Source organism: Podarcis melisellensis (assembly GCF_964234715.1).
Source record: "Podarcis melisellensis genome assembly, chromosome: 1".
Classification (NCBI taxonomy): Eukaryota; Metazoa; Chordata; class Lepidosauria; order Squamata; family Lacertidae; genus Podarcis; species Podarcis melisellensis.
The window spans coordinates 3,470,852-3,489,792 of record NC_138528.1 but is presented as its reverse complement, the minus strand read 5'-3'; the positions used below and the strand labels follow the sequence as shown (position 1 = coordinate 3,489,792).

The 18,941-nt window shown below is 49.6% G+C and overlaps 1 protein-coding gene across 3 annotated transcripts in view; it reads right to left on the bottom strand.

Annotated features, from left to right (window-relative positions):
- Window positions 1-1,658: 1,658 nt before the first annotated feature.
- Window positions 1,659-18,941, bottom strand: part of ATL1 (atlastin GTPase 1) — a 36,921-nt gene continuing 19,638 nt past the window's right edge. The window contains exons 6-14 of one of the 3 annotated variants that reach the window (XM_081912042.1): window positions 18,121-18,177; window positions 16,752-16,844; window positions 14,583-14,721; window positions 12,936-13,063; window positions 11,649-11,705; window positions 9,683-9,754; window positions 9,060-9,491; window positions 5,179-5,193; window positions 1,659-2,513 (exon numbers count right to left, since the gene is read on the bottom strand). In XM_081912042.1, coding sequence (XP_081768168.1) covers window positions 2,400-2,513; window positions 5,179-5,193; window positions 9,060-9,491; window positions 9,683-9,754; window positions 11,649-11,705; window positions 12,936-13,063; window positions 14,583-14,721; window positions 16,752-16,844; window positions 18,121-18,177 — 1,107 coding nt within the window. In that variant the 3' untranslated portion in view covers window positions 1,659-2,399. Of the gene's footprint in view, window positions 2,514-5,178; window positions 5,194-9,002; window positions 9,492-9,682; window positions 9,755-11,648; window positions 11,706-12,935; window positions 13,064-14,582; window positions 14,722-16,751; window positions 16,845-18,120; window positions 18,178-18,941 lie in introns of all 3 variants that reach the window. The other 2 variants (XM_081912041.1, XM_081912043.1) reach the window with 2 other exon arrangements.

Sequence of the window (18,941 nt, the reverse complement as noted above, 5' to 3'; positions counted from 1 at the left end):
TCAGGGTCTTTTCCAGGGAGTCCTCTCTTCTCATGAGGTGGCCAAAGTCTTGGAGCCTCAGCTTCACGATCTGTCCTTCCAGTGAGCACTCAGGGCTGATTTCCTTAAGAATGGATCGGTTGGATCTTCTTGCAGTCCATGGGACTCTCAAGAGTCTCCTCCAGCACCAGAATTCAAAAGCATCCATTCTTCGGTGATCAGCCTTCTTTATGGTCCAGCTCTCACTTCCATACATCACTATGGGGAAAACCATAGCTTTTACTATACGGACCTTTGTTGGCAAGGTGATGTCTCTACTTTTTAAGATGCTGTCTAGGGTTGTCATTGCTTTTCTCCCAAGAAGCAGGCGTCTTTTAATTTTGTGGCTGCTGTCACCATCTCAGATTGCTTACCAAGCTACTAAGGCTCAAGCCAAAAGCAGATTGAAAACAAACCATGGGTTAGTATTGGGGACAAATGAGGCCACTGTTTTGTTACCTACTAGAGTGGCTAGTGCCTGTTAAGGGCAAACAGGCAGAATCGTGGGATTGTTTGGCCAGAACAAACACACTTGCTGATCCCATGCTTGGGTGAAGTAATTTGCTTTCTAGCCCTTAAAGTTGGAAAGTTATAGGAAAAAACCTTACTGTGTCACGGCACAATGAAGGCTATCTTATAACCTTCCCCTTGAAGGCGTAACATGTAATTCCCTGTTGAAGCTAAATGTACAGACACTTTACTTTCCAAAAGTAATTTGAGCAGGGGCCTGCCACCTAGCAATGAGAATAATATTTGAGCTGTAGAAGGACAAGCACCTTTAATTGCAATTGGCGTTTAGCAGTGTGTGCACTGAAGAATTGAGGACCCTGATCCACATACAGTGGTACCTCGGGTTAAGAACTTACCGTATTTTTCGCCCTATAGGACGCACTTTTTCCCCTCCAAAAATGAAGGGGAAATGTGTGTGCGTCCTATGGGGTGAATGCAGGCTTTCGCTGAAGCCTGGAGAGCGAGAGGGGTTGGTGCGCACAGACCCCTCTCGCTCTCCAGGTTTCAGGAGAGCCGCAGCGCCAGCCCCGGTCTTCCCGCTGTCCCCGGACCTGGTCTTCAGGCAGGCGGCAGGGAGAAGAGCGCTTCTCCCCGCTGCCGGCCCCACAAGCGCCTGGGGGGGGGGAATAATTTTTTCTCTCTTTATTTCCCCCTAAAAAAACTTGGTGCGTCCTATGGGGCGAAAAATATGGTAATTCGTTCCGGAGGTCTGTTCTTAACTGTTCTTAACCTGAGGTACCACTTTAGCTAATGGGGCCTCCTGCTGCTGCTATTTCTGGGTTAGCGAAGTCTGTAACCTAAAGCATCTGTAACCCGAGGTACCACTGTATGTCAAGCGGATTTTAGGCTTGCTTTTCTTAAACTCTGGACTCCAAAACTTCTTTTAAAAAGCAGCTTGTAATATGTAATAGCTATTCAAAGCTAGAACCTGTTTGTTTTGGTTCAAAATACTTTTTGCTCCGGTTGAAGGGTCTACTGCATATACGTACAGGTGCTTTCTCCTGATGCTGAAGGAAGCTCTGAAAGATGCAAAAGGTGACAGGATCATGTCCATCCGGTGCTTAGCATGTAACGGGAAGGAGACTGGGTTCAGTTGGGAGTAGGTGATAATGAATTAGGGACAAATGAGGTAATTGTCTTAGGAACCAAACTTTTAATTGACAATTAAATAATAAAAACTTGATACACTCTTTATGCACTAAACAAAAATATATACAGTGAAACTCTCAAATACATGTACAAAAAAAAAAATACTTCCCATCTCTTTTAACATACCATCGCAAAAGAAATATTCTTTGTAGCTTCTGAGAAGGCAGTCTTAAAGTGAATAAATTATCATTCACAGCTGCATGAAGGGAATGGTGTTAAATAAAAACCTCTTGAGTACAAATTTAAATATGTTAATGTGACGTGGTGTCTCCTGAATATGAGCCACATTCCGTTTCAGAATACTGGCCGTTGGATTAATGGCATGGGAGCTTGGATCCAGAGGAGGCTATGAATGCATACTCTGGGATGGCAGGCTGCCACCATTGCAAAAGGAAGGTAGAAACCACTGCCTTCTCTGGCTCCAAACCTCAGTCTTGAAAAGTCCTGGGCCAGGGCCAAGTGTTCTGGAGAACCGAACCAGTAATGTATCTGCAGCAAAATTAAGTTTTAAGAAAACGAAAGTCATGCTGACCCATTCCCCTCTCAAGCAGGGCATTGTCCAAATTAAAGCAGCCACACTTAAGCCATTGGTACAAGTGAATGAGCTATCTGTTTTCCTCTGTCTTCGATTCACGGAGTGGCAGAGTCTCATACATGGATGCAAAATGATTAACATGTTTTAACGATGTGTTTTCATGCACCTCTGTGGAAAACAGCCGGGTTTACATTGTCTTCTTTTCCGTGCTTTCGGTGGGCTCAGCCTTCTGCGCCGTAGGGAAAGCGTGGTGATACAAATGTCTGTGTGTGGCAGCTGCACTGTAAAGTTTGTACAAAGCCTGCACACAAAAGCACAGAAAGGTTAGTGGAAAGGAGGGGGGTATGTTTTAAAAGATGCTTTCAGGGCTCTGGGGGTGCACCTCGATTCTGCAAAAGTGCCAAAAAGTCTTACACTCTTGGCACTGGTGGCAGAATTCAACTCTCCTTTTTTAAAAAATAAAGTTTCAAGTCTGCATATATATGTTTTAGTGTTTGTGTGTGGCCAGATAATATTGCCAATGCCCAGGGATTCCGGTTTGCTTGGTCCCTGCAACCTTGCTCGTCCTATTGCTGGCAGAAGCAAAATAATTAATGCAAAACATGAAAAGGTAAAGGGACCCCTGACCGTTAGGTCCAGTCGCGGACGACTCTGGGGTTGCGGCGCTCATCTCGCTTTATTGGCCGAGGGAGCCGGCGTACAGCTTCTGGGTCATGTGGCCAGCATGACTAAGCTGCTTCTGGCGAACCAGAGCAGCACACCGAAACGCCGTTTACCTTCCCACCGGAGCGGTACCTATTTATCTACTTGCACTTTGACGTGCTTTCGAACTGCTAGGTTGGCAGGAGCAGGGACCGAGCAACGGGAGCTCACCCCGTCGCGGGGATTCGAACCGCCGACCTTCTGATCGGCAAGTCCTAGGCTCTGTGGTTTAACCCACAGCGCCACCCGCGTCCCTATAAAAACATGGAAAAGTGCAACATAAATAGGGCAAAGCGAGCCAATCCATTATATAATCTGCGTAACTTCTAGTAGCTGCAGAATTCTGTCCTTGTTTGAGTTTGGGTTATAACTCACTTAATATTTTCAGCTACGGCGTGGAACCTCAAAACAAAACAAATTTCCTTCCAGTAGCACCTTAAAGACCAACTAATTTAGTTCTTGGTATGAGCTTTCGTGTGCAAGAAGTGAGCATGCACACGAAAGCTCATACCAAGAACTAACTTAGTTGATCTTTAAGGTGCTACTGGAAGGAAATTTGTTTTGTTTTGACTATGGCAGACCAACACGGCTACCTATCTGTAACTGGCGTGGAACCTGTTAGTTTGGAGCTCCAGCATCCTGCTGCCTATTTGCATGAGGCAGACCATCACAGTGGGCTAGGTTTAAGCTGCTAGAGTTTATTCCTGCCTCTGCATAGTCTCCCAGCTGTCACTCTAATTCTAGGTGAGCTTCTCCTCTTCTCAACAGCTTTGGCAGAATGCTCCAAGGAAGACAGCGGTTTCCCTTCAGCTGAAGGCAGGCACAGAACATGCCAGCCTAACACCACTGGTGTGGTAGAAGGGAGAGAGAACTTGCCGCAGTTTAGGATCGAGGCCAAGTCTATGGATCAGACATCTGGTACTCTGCCCCACGATTCTCATTTCTGTGAAAGCAGAAATGCTGTTTTTGCCCAGCAAGCTTCCCCAGATGCACCCAGGGTTCAGTCCCGCAAAAAGCCATCTCACACAAAGCAGCACATTCAGCAAGCGTGGATTTTTGGATTTCAACTCCAGTGCAACAGCCCTGAAATCAGGCAGCGCGAACCTGGTTGTGCTCGTGGCTGAGCCTAGGCTAAGAAAGGAACGATTTCACCCTGCCTGAAGCGACATGGCCCATTGCCGTCAGGCTTAGCAAACAAGCAGCCTCTTAACTGTGGTGCATAAGCATCTACCAGCGAATCCCAAAGGCTCGAGTGTCCTTAATTTGAACTTTTATTCTTAAAAGTTGTTCCTCGGTCCTCCTGCAATGTCCCCGGTTGTCACATTTTTCTGGGGTTTTCTGCAACAGCGTCTAAATGATTGCTAGAAACTTACCATGGCACTTGCCAAGCCAACTACCAGGAGCAACTAGAGCAGCCTTGCCCAACCTGGTCCCCTCCTAATAATTTAGACTGCATCTCCCATCAGTCCCAGCCAGCACAGTTCCAGCGGCTACTGCTAGAAGGCACCATGCACACTTATGGTTAGCATGGGAAGGGCCTGCTAGGTCAGGCCAATGGTCCACCTAGTCCAGCATCTTGTACTCATAGTGGCCAATCAAAGGCCTCTTCTGGCAAGCAGTTCTCCCCTCCTGTGGCTTCCAACATTCATAAGCATTGGCGCCTCCAATACACAATTTCAGCTTGGTTTCAGCTACCACTACCTGGGAACATCAGTTCCCATTCAACGTTGAGCCCACCAGAGAACTTGAGCCCTCCAGGATCAGGCCAGCCAGAAGCGTGTTCAATGCTGCTAAAGGATCATAGGACGCTTTCTTATATACAGAGCCAGAGCACTGTCAAAGTGGCTCTCCAGGCTTTGAGGTGGGAGCCAAAGCCCAGCTTTACCTGGGAACTGAACCTGGGGCCTTTTGCATGCAAGCAGAGCCTCCACCACACAGCTATGGCCCTTACCCAAGGCCTCCTGCCTAGAATTGCAAGAAGGAAGGCTGTCAAGCCCCGGACAGGTCGCAGGAGATGCACGATGGGGCTGTGCCATCAACGCCCTGGGCACAATGGGGCTGTGCCATCAACGCCCTGCAGGAGGCGCGTCTTGCAAGCCAGGAAGTCCCGAAGCAAAGCAAGCCTACCTGCCTCTCCTTCCCCACTTGGACAAAGGAGGCAGGAAGTTGAAGCATTTAAGCACCCCAAATATAGCACAGTTTGCACACACAGACGGACACTGAGAGAAGTGCAGCTGCTGCGGCATAAAGAGTAATGGGCTTACCTCATTCGTATTTCCCTGCAGGTAAGGCAGTTGAAGGGGGGAAAAACACAAGGTGAGAGAAAGAAGACATGTGCACTCTCCCCTAGACCTCTGTCCGCTTAAGGGCATCCTGGCGGAAAATTTGGACACTCCTTCCTCCATCCCCTCCCTGCTATTTGAACCCTTGTAAAGCGTCATGCCATCAGCCCAGGTTGCACAGCCTTCATCCAGCCCTGGGCCTTCCAGGCAGGATTCGGACCAGTGGCGTAGCGTGGGGGTGCAGGGGGGGCCGGGCACACCGGGCGCAACATCTGGGGGGGGCGCGCTCGCACTCGCAGCTCTCTGCCCCTACCTGGCTCACTCACTCTCTCTCACTGCAGTGCTGGCTGTGCGAATCCGATCTGAGCCGCCTGGTCGCCGCCCACTGTGGAGGGGGTGGGTTCCAGGCATGCGGTGCGGAGAGAGAGAGAGCGAGGGACTATCTGGGGGAGGGACAGTGCAGCGGCCGCCCAGCGCAGCGCTGAGCGCGGGAGAGAATCACACCAGACCAGACCAGGCAGCAGCAAGAAGCTGGCAGTGGCGGCAGGTTAGGGGTTAGGGGGCGCAAATTACTTGCCTTGCTGACAACCCACGCTACGCTGCTGGTTCGGACTACAACTCCCATCAGCCACAGCTAGCACAGCCATATGATGCTCTAACTCTGGAAGCACAGCTGTGCTGCCAGGGGGTGATGGGAGTTGTAGTCCGAACCATGCAGAAGGGCACCAGGGTTGGGGAATGGCTGACTGCGCTGAAAACAGGCCTCCTGGCACAAATTCTGCCACCTTTTTCACTGGAGGTTTACTTTTAATCATTCTTGTTTTGGATATTTTTTTGTGGTCGCTATAGACATCTGATGCTTCAACTGTCAGGAAAGCTGGGAGACAACAATTTGTCAAATATACACAGATGTTATAAATATATTAGTTCTGGGCAAAGTTTTGTTGGCATCAATTTTGCAGCAGGTGTTGGTGGTCAGGCTTCTTTTTAAAAGTTCATTTTATCTTAGGCATAAATACAATGTGGTTGAGAACTTCTTCTTTTTTAATGAGGAGAGGGATAACCCTCCCACACACAATATAAATAATAACCCCGGGGATTGTGTTCCACCATTGCAAAACGTTTTCTCCAGGAACACAGACAGAGTTGGTGTGGCTTTTAAAAGGGGGCAAAGAATCTCTTGGCCACCTCTGACTTAAGCCTAAGATCCTTAGAAATTTGCTCCCCGCCCTCCAAATTTTCAAAATATCTCCCCACCAACTTTCACGGGAGCAGAATGGTCCTGTGGAAATGGGGAGGCATTTATTCCAGTTCTAATTTATACCCCACCTTTTCAGGAGTCATGACCAAAAGCACATGAGGAACTGAACCGCTCTTGGTGTCTGAACTGAAAAGTGTTTTAAGGTAAAGGTAAAGGTACCCCTGCCCGTACGGGCAAGTCTTGCCAGACTCTGGGGTTGTGCGCCCATCTCACTCAAGAGGCCAGGGGCCAGCGCTGTCCGAAGACACTTCCGGGTCACGTGGCCAGCGTGACATCGCTGCTCTGGCGAGCCAGAGCTGCACACGGAAACGCCGTTTACCTTCCCGCTAGAAAGCGGTCCCTATTTATCTACTTGCACCCGAGGGTGCTTTCGAACTGCTAGGTTGGCAGGCGCTGGGACCGAGCAACGGGAGCGCACCCCGCCGCGGGGATTCGAACCGCCGACCTTTCGATCGGCAAGCCCTAGGCGCTGAGGCTTTAACCCACAGCGCCACCCGCGTCCCCGAAAAAAAAGTGTTTTAGAAGCCTTTAATAAACATGAGACCTTCTGCATGCAAAGGGTTTGCCCCTGACCCATAGCAGCTCCAACCTTTCAGCCTGGAGTTTCGCCCAGCCCCACCTGGAGATGCCAGGGACCCCACCAGGGCCTTCTTCATTCAAAGCAGGTGCCCAGCGCTGAGCTACCGTCCTTCTGTTGGCGAGGAGTATTGACTACCACCAGCCACTGGCAGGCAGCTCCTCCTCCATGGATTTGCCTGGTCCTTTTTTAAAGCCATGCTGCTGGCAGCCATCCCAGCCTCCCATGCACATAAACTGATTTCCCCGTGTAGAAGTGCAACCTCCTTGTGGACATCCTAGTAAATAAGGTTCACTGGATGACTCCGACGCTCTAAAATGTCTCTGTCCTCTCACTCCTCACCATTCATACTTTTGTCGGCCTCTGCCCTCACCCGTCAAAGCTGAGTTTTCCCCTTGTACTTAATCCTGTCTCCCTCCCTCCCTTCTTCTTCTTCTTCCTCCTCCTCCTAATCCCATGGGGGGCTTCCAGATGAACCATTTATTGAGCAGGGAGATTAGACAACGTTGACTATTCAACGAGCAATTATTCTGATCTGTTTGCAGGGAGGTTAGACAGTGTTTCATCATAGCAAGCATTACCCCAACGCATTCCAGACTATTTCCCCATCACCTTGCTTCCTGCAAAAAAAAAAAAATCCAATCTTTTTGGGGAAGCGGGTTTGTTACGCAAGACTCCCCCCAGTCTACTATTTATATTATTGCCTGTCTGTCCAGCTGTCCTCTATGCATTCGCGCACCTCTTGGGACACCGTTTCCCAAGTGGCATGGCAGCGCCCAAGATGGAGCAGGAGGCTTTTGTCTATGTTTGAATGCCCTTAAGATGCCATTTTGAAGGTAGATGGCGGACCGAACCTCTGAAGATACTGTTGCCCCATTTGGCGGGACAGTCGCCAAGATGAAGGAGCAGGTCTCGGCCTATATTTGGATACCGTCAGGTGCCATTTGGAATAAAGATGGCGGATGGAACCATGTAAAACTGCGCTGATTTAAAAAATGCACCGACTTATTTTGGTTTCTTAGACTTCCCATGCAACGCTGAGCACTTCTCTCTAAAGGTAAAGGTACCCCTGACCATTAGGTCCAGTCGTGACCGACTCTGGGGTTGCAGCGCTCATCTCGCTTTATTGGCCGAGGGAGCCGGCGTACAGCTTCCGGGTCGTGTGGCCAGCATGACTAAGCCGCTTCTGGCAAACCAGAGCAGCACACGGAAACGCCGTTTACCTTCCCGCCAGAGCAGTACCTATTTATCTACTTGCACTTCGTGCTTTCGAACTGCTAGGTGGGCAGGAGCAGGGACTGAGCAAGGGGAGCTCATCCCGTCGCGTGGATTCAAACCGCCGACCTTCTGATTGGCAAGTCCTAGGCTCTGTGGTTTAACCCACAGCGCCACCCGCATCCCTTACTTCTCTCTAGCCAGCTATAAATGTGGAAGCTGAATTTGTTGGTGTGTGACTGAATCCCCCCCACCCCGGAAACAGAGGCAGCCTGGAAGTGCCCAAGGCTGCCAGTTGCTGGCCAGGGGCAGCCTGTTCTACTGTCAGGGACTGGGCAAGGAGGAATGGTGGAGATGGCCTCCCCAGCCTGAACCTTCCGGAGAAGGAGGAGACAATTTGGAATTACAACAGGGATTTGAGGGAGGTTACAGCTCAGAGGCAAATGAGGGGGGAAAGCTGGGAAATAACGAGAGAGGAGGAAGAACAAGAAGCACCAGGGGAGAGACAGCTGACAGACTGAGAGTCTTTAGAGTGCATTCCAGTCCCCCTGCTCTCCCAGAACACGGCATGCCTTGAAAGTAGGAGAGCAGAGGGCTCAGAGGCAAAAGGTGTTTTTCAGCACCATAGAGATGACTCAGGAGAAGTGGGAGGGACGCAGGGAGTGGGGCTTCACTCGGAGTCTGCATTTCTAAGCCTCTCTCTGTGACTATTGAATAAAAAGCAACTGGTAAGACCTCTCCAGTCTTGTCCACTCCTGGCAACCTACCGTGGGGGGGGTTTGGATACTCTGAGGCCTGACGTCTGCTCACCTGGTCCCAGAGCGCTGCGGCCACTTGGTCTATGACGGCGCCCAGCTCCCTGTACTCCCCTGAGTACCTAATGTAGGCCCAGGTGCAGAGGGTGATCAGGGTCAGGCCCATGATCATATTGCACAGGCTGGCTATGATGTCCAAGCCGATGAAGCCGGTGACCCCGGCAATGACGTAGGTGATGAAGATGACCACAAAGAGCGTGGCAGGCGTGCGGGCGGCATGGAAGATGTTCTTGCTGTCATTGTGCTTGATGTATTGGACGTAGAGCTCGTCAATCTCGGCTTCCAGCTGCTGGAGGTAGCGGCGGCTGAACTCCTCGCCCCCCATCTTCTTCACGGACCGGAACTGCCGCACCGCCTCCTCCTTCAGCTCCAGGTGTTTGCTCTGGAGGTCGCTGGGCGCCAGGAAGGGCTTGTCGCCTCCACACACCTGCAGGTTCACGGTTTCTGCATTAATTCACAAGGCCCTGAGCTACATGGGCCCCAAACTGTCGCCCAGTTCTTGCACACAGAGGGCTTTCCCACGGCCTCTTAGAAGGCACCCACTGCAGGCCAAAGGGGGGCCTGGTGGAATTATGGAGGAGCCACGCTCCTTAATGGAGGACGCAGTATCAGGCTTACCTCTTCCATTCTTTTGTTGTAAGTGTCTTTAGCCGTGGCTACAGCTGCAAGGTTGTTTGCTTCTGCTGTGGCCTGCAAGGGATCAGGAGGAAAGGTCAGAAGAGGGAACCAGAAGAATAAGAGAAGAGTTTGGATTTGATATCCCGCTTTATCACTACCCGAAGGAGTCTCAAAGCGGCTCACATTCTCCTTTCCCTTCCTCCCCCACAACAAACACTCTGTGAGGTGAGTGGGGCTGAGAGACTTCAGAGAAGTGTGACTGGCCCAAGGTCACCCAGCAGCTGCAGGTGGAGGAGCGGGAAATCGAACCCGGTTCACCAGATTACGAGTCCACCGCTCTTAACCACTACACCACACTGACACCACCAGGAGGAGGGAAAAGGGTCACTGGGCCCAAGGAAAAAAGGAGAGGGAGTGGGGAGGAGCATCTTTAAGGGCTCCTCCAAACACCTTTTCCATTGCGCATCCACAATCATTTGTGCTCACGATGGCATCAGGGCAGTTACAACACTCTGCATGGAAGACGTTACGCTATGTTTCCAATCCGTGCTCATCCTGTAGCTTCCTGCTGAAACTCTGTAACTTGGTATACCTCAAATGTCCCAGTTTATTTTTTGTCCCACTTCTGTTTTGGTTTTTGTTGCACAGCTGCAGCACTCTAGTGTGCGCACGCACACACACACACCCCGGAGCAATGAAGCCTGGAGAAGTACTGCAAAACAATGAAGAAAGTAGGATTGTGGTAGTGGCCGAAAGGGCCATAATGAATGTGATAGTGTGAACCTCTATAAATCCTTGAATCTGCTTCTGATAGAGAAGTTATGGTAACCTGTTGCTTTAAGAAACTGATGGTTTTGCAAGTCGCCGTCCCCCACTGGGACAGAAGGACGGTTAATACGTAAATCACGAAAATACAGTTCATAAACATGGTGCAAATGGCTACACGTCACACGAGTTCCCAACATGCATACTCACACAATGTAACTGATCACAGTGAATATCAAAGCTTAGTCAGCAATGCTTATTGTGCATGTGTATTAAACATGAAATGAGGTAATGATGTATGTGATTGGTGGAAATTGAAATGCTTTGTTTGAAACTTATAAATACCCCCGCTTGGACCCTTGGGTGGGGTTGCAGTTTTGTGAAAAGATTCGACTGTAACCTATTGCTTTGCAATAAACAACAATGGACTCCTAACTCCTCTTGTCTCTGAGTTTTATGGGCGTAAACTCAGAGGATAAGCCGTTTTGGGCTTACAACAGGATGACCATTCAGAACAAATGCATCTCTTCGTTGTTGTTGTTTATTCGTTTAGTTGTGTCCGACTCTTCATGACCCCCTGGTCCAGAGCACGCCAGGCACTCCTGTCTTCCACTGCCTCCCACAGTTGGGTCAAACTCATGCTGGTAGCTTCGAGAACACTGTCCCACCATCTTGTCCTCTGTCGTCCCCTTCTCCTTGTGCCCTCCATCTTTCCCCAACATCAGGGTCTTTTCCAGGGAGTCTTCTCTTCTCATGAGGTGGCCAAAGTCTTGGAGCCTCAGCTTCAGGATCTGTCCTTCCAGTGAGCACTCAGGGCTGATTTCCTTCAGAATGGAGAGGTTTGATCTTCTTGCAGTCCATGGGACTCTCCAGAGTCTCCTCCAGCACCAGAATTCAAAAGCATCAATTCTTCGGCGATCAGCCTTCTTTATGGTCCAGCTCTCACTTCCATACATCACTACTGGGAAAACCAGAGCTTTAACTATATGGACCTTTGTTGGCAAGGTAATGCATCTCTAGTGCACAGCTATTACATCAGTTGTATGTTGCAGATGGCACCTGTAAAAAAACCCCAACAAACCCCACCAGTCAGGAGGGCCCTAACCCACCGTGGAGAGAACAATCCAAGTCTTGTAATGTGAGTAAAAAATAAATACACCTCAGTTTGTTTAATAACTGTAATCAGTGCTGTGCGACTTACCTGCAGCATCGATTTGGGGTGAGGCAACTCCTCTCCTTGGTAGATCTTTATATAGGCCTGGGAAGAAAACAAGACAAGAAGACAGGACAGGCTGAGTTTATGCATGGACAGAAAAGTCCACAAAGGTCTGTAAAAACTCAGGAAAACAGGAAGCTCCAACTGGTTGACCTGCAAGGCTACCAGCTTGTGAGGACCAAGAGGCTCACATGACTGAAGTCCTGGCTTCTTGGCTGCAGTGCCTTCCTCTATGCTTCTGGACTCACACCTGTCCATGGAGGTGCAGGTTAATTCTGTGTCCAGGGCAGCTGTCTACCAGCTCCATCTGGCACGCAGGCTGAGACCCTACCTGCCCGCAGACTGTCTTGCCAGAGTGGTGCATGCTCTAGTTATCTCCCGCTTGGACTACTGCAATGCGCTCTACGTGGGGCTACCTTTGAAGGTGACCCGGAAACTACAACTAATCCAGAATGCGGCAGCTAGACTGGTGACTGGGAGCTGCCGCTGAGACCACATAACACCGGTCTTGAAAGACCTACATTGGCTCCCAGTACATTTCCGAGCACAATTCAAAGTGTTGGTGCTGACCTTTAAAGCCCTAAATGGCTTCGGTCCTGTATACCTGAAGGAGCGTCTCCACCCCCATCATTCTGCCTGGACACTGAGGTCCAGTGTTCAGGGCCTTCTGGCGGTTCCCTCCCTGTGAGAAGCCAAGTTACAGGGAACCAGGCAGAGGACCTTCTCGGTGGTAGCACCCGCCCTGTGGAATGCCCTCCCAGCAGAAACTACCAGACTTTTAGAAGACATCTGAAGGGCAGCCCTGTTTAGGGAAGCTTTTAATGTTTAATAGACTATTGTATTTTAATATTCTGTTGGAAGCTGCCCAGAGTGGCTGGGGAAACCCAGCCAGATGGGCGGGGTATAAATAATAAATTGATATTATTATTACCATTCTATGTTCACCTTCAGGTGCTGGCTTTGACATTTAAGCTCTTGTAAGCCACCAAGGTCCAGGGGTGCTAGACTACAACTCTCATCATCCCCGACAATTGGCCGTGCTGGCAGGGGCAGATGGGAGTTGGAGTCCAACTCCCATCGGAGGGCAGAAGGTTCCCCACCCACTGCTGTATGACCTCCCAACACTGGTGCTACGAAGAAAAAGGCCCTGCCCTCCAGCTTTTTACAAAGGACGCCCTCTTCATGAGGCCGAAGAGGGAGGCGGCGCCCTGCCCAAGACGGCCCAGCAAGAATGGAGTTCCTGAGTCCGCCTCCTGACACCTTGAGGCTCACCTTGAAATATTCCACCAGGCCTCGGCAGGTGATCTGGTTGCCGTTGATCTCCTTGACGTCCAGGCTCTTGGGGCTGAGCAGCCAAGGGATCAGCACCTTCAGGTTCTTGATGAAGTCCTCGTCTATTTCTGTGGGGGGGAGGCGAGTCAGTGGAAAAAGCAGCCCTTGCAAGCAAGCGGATGATGTCAAACTCTTTGGAGAAGGACGTCAATTCTATAAAGAATCTAGTGCTTATGTTACCATCAGCAGCCAGGTGGCTAATAGCCTGGTCCTGGAAATCGTCAAAAGTTCCTAAGTGGAAGACATGGTTCCCTAATGTAGGAAACATTGATTTATTTATCAGATTGTCTAGTTAGAAGTGTAGTCTGGGGCGAAGCCAAATCAGGCAGTTTTGATGGAGACGGAGACAGACTAGTCTCCATTTTTTATTTTAACAACGACAACAACAATTTTATTATTTGCACTGCATCCATCTGAACGGGTTGCCCCAGCCACTAGGGGAGCCATGGCAAGTACTCTTCCCATTTTGTGTTTTTATTCTGTATTTTTATGTAGTGAACTGCCCTGAGATCTTCGCACGAAGGGTGGTATACAAATTTAATGACTATTTTTAATATATAATGATGATGCACGCCTCGTTGTGGTTGTGCTATATGGACTCATCTTAAAAACTTGGCTATATGTAAGTGCATCTCTGTGATTTGTTTTTTTATATGGAATATGTGCTATTTATGGTTCTCTTATTGTTCCTAAGATTATGCATTAGTTTGTCCATCTGTTTGTGATAAATTAATAAGAAGAAAAAGAACAAGTGGCAGGCGCATGTCTGGTTTTGATGCTTTTGTCATTTCAGCACCAGGCAGAGAACCACCATAGATGAAAGGTTAAAGGTAAAGAGATCCCTGACCATTAGGTCCAGTCGTGACTGATTCTGGGGTTGCGGTGCTCATCTCGCTTTATTGGCCGAGGGAGCCGGCGTACAGCTTCCGGGTCATGTGGCCAGCATGACTAAGCCGCTTCTGGCGAACCAGAGCAGCGCACGAAAACGCCGTTTACCTTTCCGCCGGAGCAGTACCTATTTATCTACTTGCACTGGTGTGCTTTCGAACTGCTAGGTTGGCAGGAGCAGGGACCGAGCAACGGGAGCTCACCCCGTCACGGGGATTCGAACCGCCGACCTTCTGATCAGCAAGCCCTAGGCTCTGTGGTTTAACTCACAGCGCTACCCGTGTCCCTTGCAGATGAGAGGTTGGTTGCTGCTAAAAATTGTAGGATTGGATTTTATTATGTTTTAACTTTTCTCGTCAGTTCTGGAACTGTTGCTTCGATTGTGTTTGAGATGCAGCTTGGGATCTTACAGTGAAGGGTGAAATACAAATACATTTCAATAAAACAAATCACAGATGAGGAAATGGATCAGGCCAGCAGGTTGGAGCCACATGGCCTTGTAGTCCAAAACTGGAGGCACGGGATTGGGAAAGGCCAGTTTAGAGCATAAGCTTGCAGGTGCCCTGACGGGAAGAGAGGAGTTTGCAAGAGCTATTGGGAGTCCAAATGCAAGGGACCTGTATCTGGTGGGGGGGGGGGGGGAGAGAGACCAGGCACACAGGAGGCAATCGGAAAAATGAAACGTGCAAACGAACCTACCTTTGAGTTTCCCGTCGAAGTTTGGGTTGGTGGCCACTTTCAAGCCCGGGTGAGGTAAGAGGAAGCAGGAGATGTTGGTGAAGCAAGAATGGATGTGTTTCCGGACGTTCTGCAGCTCTTCGTGCTGGTTCCCCGAGACCTGAGAGCAAGTGGGAGGGCGGATTAGCAAGGTCGCTCTTTAGAGGGGGACCAATGGCTTGGGAAGTCATAGAATTGTAGAGCTGGAAAAGGACCCCCAAGGGCCAACCGCAAGCAGGAATCACAGCTAAAGAACTCCTGGCTGGTGGCAATCCAGCCTCTGGGAAAAACCTCCAGAGGGAGCCTGTTCCACAGTCGACAACCTTGCTCCTTTGGAGTGAGGGAGCTCTGCCAAAACGGCCTCAGACCAGATAGAAAGGTTCCCCACCCCTGGCCTAAAGGCAGGGCCGTCTTACGCATAGACCTAAGTGGCGCAGGGCGCCAGGGTGCCAGATTTTGGAGGGCAACACCGGATGAGTGTCCGGGAAGGAGAGTCAGGGTGCGCTCCCTTCCCCGCTCTGGGGCAGCCCGCTCCCCTCCTCTCAGCCACCCATCGGAGCACGCTGCGTCCGGCTCAGGGAAGCCCCTTCGCGTCTCCTCCTGCCAGGGCTGCCTAATGGGCACGATCGGGGACAGGGACAGGGCACCCCTCTCTGGCCGCGTCACTGCCTGCACACTTCCCTGCGGAGTCTGCGAGCGGAGCAGGGAAGTGCCCTGTGCGATCCCGGTGCCCAGCGAGGGTGGCACAGCTGGTGAGGCATCTGATCTGCTTGCTGGCCCTCTTGTTATTGCAGGAATTTATGTATAGGTTTGGGGGGGTTGCCCCTCCAGCAGATATCATGTACCTGCAGCCCACTACCAAAATCAGCACAATCACTTTTGTGATTTGCCCCCACAAAACACTTCATCACAGTTTCTTCCTCTCTATTCAAAGGGCCTTTGCTGCACGATACCAAATGTAAGAATTCACTGATAAATGTATCTATGTACTGGCTCACTGGGAAAACTTCAGAAATTCATATAGACATGTGAGCTCAGCTCCTCAGCAGCCCCTCTGCCTGAGGGATAATCCCTGGCCTCCTGATACCTGAGTGCCAGACAGGTAGCCGTTCCAGAAATAACAAACCCAGACGAAGACAAAAGGATGTGATTCACTTGGCTGGGAAACAAGGAAATGTAAAGATCTCTTTTGTTCCACTTGATGGGTGTTTGGTGGAGGGCAAGGGGAACCATGGGGCAGGGTCCAGGATGCTCAGATTACTGCCACCAGACCTCCCCTTTCATGATGTAACCGTGATGTAGGAGTGATGTAGTTTGGGGGCGTATCATGGGGATTAGCAGCTAATAAAAGTTTGGGTTCTCTTTTGTTCGGGGCTTCCATCTTGTTCCACCTGGTGGCAGGTGGGAGTCCTGTTGCGACAGTTTCAATAAAGACCAAGCCTACTGGCTGCTGTTTTGCTCTGGTATTCCTGGCTGGTGTCCTTGATTTCTGTCCATGGGTGCCCTCAGATTTCTCCGTTAACACTGTGGCACAGACTTCCCTGGACGGGGACAGGTAAGGGGCGCCGGGCATTTAGAGGGAGGCTTCGCGGGAGGCCATCTGGGCTGCGATCCGGGCGCCCCTTTCTTACATGCAGCGCCGAGCGCGCATCGGACCACGCGATGTAAACGAGCCGGACCGAAGTGTCCCCCCCCCCACTTTAAAAGGGTTGACAACTCTGGGAAATGGGAGTGGGTGGGCACCAGAGAGATATTTGCACCACGGTGCCGGTTATGCTTAAGATGGCCCTGCCTAAAGTCACAAGGAAATGCTACCACCTCCTTGTCCAAACTGGCTGAGAATGCAGCTTTCAAAAGGGGGTGGTCCCCTTTTTGTATCTCTTATCCAGGCCCCGCCCCACCCATATCCAAAGGCTCCCACACAAGGATGCTCCATTCATCGTCACCTGACTGCCCAGCTGAGTCACATGACACACCTGCAATTGACCAGGTGCTGCCTTTTAGCAACAGTTACTTGCAAGCGTCGTTTGTTCCGCTTCCCATTTTAATTTGCTCATTTTTATTTTTTACTACTTGATGGGATTTAAATTGTTGGGAGTTTTGAACATTTAAAAAAAAAAAGCAGGAGAAAAGAAAAGCATTAAGACCAACCTTGAGGCGCTTTTCCAAAAACCTGGCTCCACCATCTGCCCCGTAGGAAAACTCGTAGGGAAAGCTCCAGTCGCGAACAAGGAAAATGAGAGACTGCAAAAGGGACAAAGAGAATTACTCGTGTGCAAAGTGAAATAAGTCGCCCCAACTACACAGCCAAGCTCTGTCCCCAACAAAACACTGAATACGCCACCCCAATCTCTGAACACTGAAGGACTCTGGGGGGTTCCATGTGCTCCCCCAAGTTTGGTTTCCTTGGAATGAGGGTCAGTGGAGACTGTGCTGTCTTTTGGATATATGGCTTTATTTACACACATATAAAGGTAAAGGTAAAGCGGGTGGCGCTGTGGGTTAAACCACAGAGCCTAGGACTTGCCGATCAGAAGGTCGGCGGTTCGAATCCCCGCGACGGGGTGAGCTCCCATTGCTCAATCCCTGCTCCTGCCAACCTAGTAGTTCAAAAGCACGTCAAAGTTCAAGTAGATAAATAGGTACCGCTCCGGCGGGAAGGTAAACAGTGTTTCTGTGCGCTGCTCTGGTTCGCCAGAAGCGGCTTAGTCATGCTGGCCACATGACCCAGAAGCTGTACGCCGGCTCCCTCTGCCTCACAAGTGACGCTGACACAAAACCCCACATATATTAAGTAAAACAGAAACATCGCCACCCGACCCCACCCCCACCCATCTTCCACCACCCCCCTTTCCCCTTTTTCTTCCTAATGTCTCAACAAATGAAACTGATCTGTAAGAAATGTTACTTGGAGAAAAGAGAGAGAGAGAGAGAGAGATTGCACATACTGTATTTTTTGCTCTATAAGACTCACTTTTTCCCTCCTAAAAAGGGGAAATGTGTGTGCATCTTATGGAGCGAATGTAGGCTGCGCAGCTATCCCAGAAGCCAGAAGAGCAAGAGGGATTGCTGCTTTCACTGCGCAGAGATCCCTTTTGCTGTTCTGGCTTCTGAGATTCAGAATATTTTTTTTCTTGTTTTCCTCCTCCAAAAACTAGGGGCGTCTTATGGTCTGGTGCGTCTTATAGAGCGAAAAATACGACACTTTCGTAAACTAAGAAAATATTTAATAAAAATACATATAATGTAAGTAAAGGAACTTGCTAGTGCAAGTTAGAAAGAATATTACTAAACAATATCTCCTCTCCTGCCTCCCTGAACATTCCCACTGATACTGCCCACTGCACCATCAAGTTCTCCTCCAACCTGTGGCCCTCCAGAGGTTTTGGGTTACGGCTCCCATATTCCCTGGCAATGGGACACACAAACTGGGGCTGCTGGGAGCTGGAGCCTGGCTTTTAGATCATCTGCCAGCTAGCAACACAGGTGGAGTGGGGTGCTCCCTGCACACGCCCCTTACCTGAAAGGGCTTCAGGAACGTCTCCTCCATGGCCAGTCTCCCATATTCTGTGAAGAGCTGAAACAAGAAGCAGACCAGCAAAAAAGATGAGCTTTTCTTTTGGGAATTATAGAGACAGAACTACCTAAATTGTGTAGAATTTTATGCATGTATGCTACTACAGCAGCAAGAATGCTACCAGTAAAGAAACAGAAGTCCCAGTAAAGGAAGAATGGATACATAAACTCATGGAATATGCAGAAATGGCGACACTTACCGGAAGAATAAGAAATCAAGATAACAAGCTTTTTATGCAAGAACAGAAATGGTTTATTGAATATTTACAGATAAACTGTAAACAGATGGAAACATTAGCAGGATTATTGCAATAACCTGCAGTTTTATAAAAGTATGTATTTACAGTAGATAATTAAATGAGCAAGTAAATGAACTTGGATATGCAGAAGGTGTTAAAAGATATTTAAGGAACCACTGAAAGAGGGGGAAGGAACTCAAATTTTGAAATGTTAAATGGACTGTAAAACTAATGAAATGTATTAATTTGAAAAGTATATGTATATAAAGAATTCGAGGGAGATGAATGTGTCAAAGAAGGGGCTGTGTTGAAAGGGGGCAGAATTCAACAAAGCAAAAAGTGGGGAAAGTGTGGGGGGGTGAGGTCTGCTCACGCCATGCGTCTTGCTCCAGAGCAGATTTAAGAGGTGTGCAGGAGGCACAGAGAAGGGAAGTCCAGTTGCGCTGCCAGACCTTGTTCTACACACATGCAACTTCATTTCATCGAGCCCTTTGCACTGGAACATTTGTTTCCAAGGTTGGACGGA